General features: G+C 50.9%; 1 gene segment (V, D, J or C); it reads left to right on the forward strand.

Annotated features, from left to right (window-relative positions):
• Positions 1-270: 270 nt before the first annotated feature.
• Positions 271-963, forward strand: LOC108524550 (T-cell receptor beta chain V region CTL-L17-like). The segment is given in 2 exon segments: positions 271-501; positions 626-963. Coding segments are annotated over 2 exon segments (387 nt in total).
• The last annotated feature ends 619 nt before the right edge of the window (positions 964-1,582 follow it).

Below are 1,582 nucleotides of genomic sequence, written 5' to 3' on the forward strand. Positions count from 1 at the left end.
AGATACCATCTCATGCCAGTTAGAATGGCAATCATTAATAAGTCAGGAAACAACAGACGCTGAAGAGGATGTGGAGAAATACAAATGCTTTTACACTGTTTGTGGGAGTGTAAATTAGTTCAACCATTGTGGAAGACAGTGTGGTGATTCCTCAAGGATTTAGAACTAGGGGCGATGGGGCAGCCTGGGAACTGTGGAGATGAAGGCAGAGGAGCAACTGTCTCATCAGATAAATTTCTGCCCTCACCCAGCACTCTGGCTCTGCAAGAAAGGTAGAGAGTCCAAGGTCCCTGGAGCACTAGGCCTAAGGAAGGCTGCATGGGGAGGACACAGGACAGTGACATCACAGGATACCCCTCCCATGAGGAAAATCAAGGTGCAGAACTCACTTGGCTCTTCCCCAGGAGGACCAAGCCCTGCGTCAGGTGCAGTGCTGCCTGCCCCACTGTGCCATGGGCCCCGGGCTCCTCTGCTGGGCGCTGCTCTGTCTCCTGGGAGCAGGTGAGTCCTGTGCACAGGACAGCAGCCCCATTCTCAGCTTTCCCACCCCTGTGTCCTCCACTTTACCTTGGGGAGGGCCTCCAGGCTGTCTGCTGTGCTCATCCTCCATCTGCTTTTCCCACAGGCCCAGTGGACACTGGAGTCACCCAAAGTCCGAGGCATCTGACCAAAACAACAGGACAGCAAGTGACTCTGAGATACTCTCCTATCTCTGGGCATACCAGTGTGTCCTGGCACCAACAGGCCCTGGGTCAGGGGCCCCAGTTTATCTTTCAGTATTATGAGGAGAGAGAGAGAGGCAACTTCCCTGATCGATTCTCAGGTCGCCAGTTCCCTAATTATAGCTCTGAGCTGAATGTGAACCCCTTGGAGATGGGCGACTCGGCCCTGTATCTCTGTGCCAGCAGCTTGGCACAGCCCAGCAGAGTCACTGACATTCTGTATATAAACTTCCTGTCTTAGCTTTGACTTGAGAGCTGCAGGCCCCACCCAGTTTTCACTCCTTCAAGGGAAGCTTTAAGTTGTTTGGAAGGCATGTCTACTGTCCTACTGAGTGCAGAGCTCTCCCAACCAACAGAGTCCAGGTTTCCTGTGCCCTGAGAGTGCCCACTTCTCTGCTGCATCTTCTTGCAGCTTGCCACTTCCTGGGTAACTTCAGGAGAAGAGTGACTGCTGAGCCCCAGATGTGTGCTTGATTCTTTGTATTTGTTACATAGCTTACTGCCTTTCAACAGTCTTGCACATCAAACATTCTTATTCTTCCTTTACAGATGGGAGGCTCAGGGACATTGAGTCATTTTCCCCAGTGTCTCCTGGCTTGTAAGGACCAGAAGTAGGAAACAAACTAGTCCATACATTTTCCACCTATTCCCCCTGCTCCATCATCACCTTCTGCATCCTGGTCAGTAAATCAGAGCCTCACACTGTCCTCGAGTGACCAGCAGGGCTGCAGTAGAGGCTCAGCTGTCTTAAGGAGTCATTACTGTGGCCTCTTCATTAGCAACTTCGAGGAATGTTAAATTTCACATGCAAAAAAATCATTTATATGCATTCCCTGTGTCTTTCCCCGTCTGCAGCTTAT

Source organism: Rhinopithecus bieti, unplaced genomic scaffold (genome assembly GCF_001698545.2).
Source record: "Rhinopithecus bieti isolate Rb0 unplaced genomic scaffold, ASM169854v2 repeat_4216, whole genome shotgun sequence".
NCBI classification, from domain to species: Eukaryota; Metazoa; Chordata; class Mammalia; order Primates; family Cercopithecidae; genus Rhinopithecus; species Rhinopithecus bieti.